At 41.4% G+C, this 2,389-nt stretch overlaps 1 protein-coding gene across 26 annotated transcripts in view; it reads left to right on the top strand.

Moving 5' to 3' along the window:
• The window catches only part of nfasca (neurofascin homolog (chicken) a), a 185,394-nt gene that overhangs the window by 177,796 nt on the left and 5,209 nt on the right, over positions 1 to 2,389 (top strand). For all 26 annotated transcript variants that reach the window (XM_032513140.1, XM_032513153.1, XM_032513152.1 and 23 more), the window contains one exon: positions 2,129 to 2,389. This exon is cut by the window's right edge and continues 1,193 nt beyond it. In XM_032513140.1, coding sequence (XP_032369031.1) covers positions 2,129 to 2,357 — 229 coding nt within the window. In that variant the 3' untranslated portion in view covers positions 2,358 to 2,389. The remainder of the gene's footprint in view (positions 1 to 2,128) is intronic.

Here is a 2,389-nt window from a genome sequence, read left to right as displayed (position 1 = left end):
CCCCCCCCCCCAAATCTCCCCACACACACAACTTACAGGCCTTCTGGCCACTCTTCCAACTACACCTTGGGAAAAAAAAAAAAGTATATATATTTTGAAGCTGCACTTTCATATGTCTGTTTTCATATGTAGTTTTGCCTATTTAAAGGTAATGTACTTGCACTTACTACTTGTTGGAGTTTGCACCTTCAGGGTTGGAAGCGCTTAATTTGAAGTCTCTTTGGATAAAAGTGTCAGCTAAATGACATGTAATGTAATATAAATTCATTTTAGTGACCACACTTTGCATTCACGCTTCAGACTAGTTAACAGCAAAAGCGCTAAAACCTTTTCAAAAAGGATCTCCTTGACTAGTTAACATTCTAATCGATTAAAAGATGACAACCTTTCTCTTACATTTATGTTCTACTCCCACTCTTCATCTCTTCACCTTGTTACATGTTAGCATGTGTTCTTAAAGCGTCTATTGTTTCACTATCTCTGCTTCTCTCACTGTCTCTCGCTCTTCTCTAAAATTTATATTTTTTGTGGCTTGATCAAATAAATACTGGATTTTGACTTCGATCAGAGTCGAATGCTGGATTTGAGTCCTTCGACTGTAATCGTGCTGCATCTGCTGTGGACCGTTTGTGCTCTTGAATATTAACATTTCTAAACATGTATCAAGTGATGTCTGTGCTTCCTGAAGCGTTTTAGCATGGCGCATGGTGATTCTGAGAAGCTACAGTGTAGATCATGTCCTCGCCAAGGGAATCTGAATACATAATGTTTGACAACAGAAATAGAAAACCGACCTGAGCAGAGAAATAAAAAAAAATCTCACTTTTGCATCCTTGAAGTGCATTTACCTGCTGTTATGCTACTGGCTTGATCTGAGACAAGAAAGCTAATGCTAGTCTGTATCTTTCTTCTTGTGCATGAAATTATCTTCCCCCCTTAAATCGGAGTTAGGAGACATGCAGCCATGCTCTGAACTGAGGTGCAATGATGTTTTCATGCTCAGATCTCATGTCAGAATATGGCCACCTTTTAGCATGTGTATGCAAATGTCTTATGGGAATTTTTGACGACAGTATTACTCTCTTTTAATCACCCCTGTCTCCTTCCAAACACTGTCTTTACTTATTTGCTTGTTTTATTATATACAGATATCACAGATTATTTAAGCGTCCCACATGTTGTTAGGTTGGGGGGTTAAAGCTAGAGAAGGATAAAAACAAATGAAATATGTAGACAGTGATCAATTCCTTCAGTATGAACGTTTTGGCAGTGAACAGTTTGAAGATAAATTCAATGTTATGCTACATTACTTTTATAGAATTGTAATTTTTCAGGAGACAGGGTTGCTTTTAGGCGAATACTGTGTTCTGCAAAATCAACTTTTAACTTTAGATCAATGAGCATCTTTGGCATAAAATGCAAACGCAGCTATCTTTTTAAAGAGTAAGGTTGGATTTTCTCAAGTCTATCTTGATTCAGTACTCAGATCCATTTCTTCTGTCCGTTTGGATCATGATGCAACGGGTATCTTCCAAAGTTACGTTCTTTTTAGTATAGGAGAGATACATCCTGGTAACTGCATGTATGTTTGTTGCTGGGACAAGACACCAGCAATAAACTTGCACACACTTAGCAGGAAGAACATATCCACTGGATTTATCATATTAGCTTTGGTTGAACTTAAGAATGCATCTTTTCATAGACGAGGACAGGGGATTTGTCCCCATCAATCACAGTGGAATCTCTCTACGAAAGAATCCCTTTATGGCCAGTATGGCTACTAAGGGACATTAATACAGTGAACTCTTCCAAATGACATATAGCATGTGAGTACTATATTCATATAGACTTGAAATTATTCAAACTTATCCTTTTAGGGAAAAGAAATGAATCGTAATCTAAAATCTAGTCTGACAAGACCTTGAGTGACTTGAACATTCAGTCACTTTGTGAAGTTGAAACTCTGGAATTAACATCATTTCTTTACCTGCCAACCCAATAACCTTTCACTTTCCCCTTATAACCTGTGCCAATGGGGACGACTGGGGCCCGGCCTCCCGCTAACACTGTAACAACATCCAGCCTCCCCATTTCAACCTTTAACTCTGCTCTCCGTGCGCCTCTGCAGCAGCGACGAGGACAACAAGCCCCTCCAGGGCAGCCAGACGTCGCTGGACGGCAACGTGAAGGAGAGCGACGACAGCCTGGTGGACTACGGCGAGGGCGGCGACGGCCAGTTCAACGAGGACGGCTCTTTCATCGGCCAGTACACGGTGAAGAAGGACAAGGACGAAACGGAGGGCAACGAGAGCTCTGAGGCCACGTCTCCCGTCAACGCCATCTACTCGCTGGCGTAGCACCGTAGCAACACGGGGGGGGGGGGACGCAG

Source organism: Etheostoma spectabile, chromosome 4 (assembly GCF_008692095.1).
Source record: "Etheostoma spectabile isolate EspeVRDwgs_2016 chromosome 4, UIUC_Espe_1.0, whole genome shotgun sequence".
Lineage (NCBI taxonomy): Eukaryota > Metazoa > Chordata > Actinopteri > Perciformes > Percidae > Etheostoma > Etheostoma spectabile.
The sequence above is the reverse complement of the archived record's forward strand: the minus strand, read 5'-3'. Positions and strand labels throughout refer to the sequence as shown.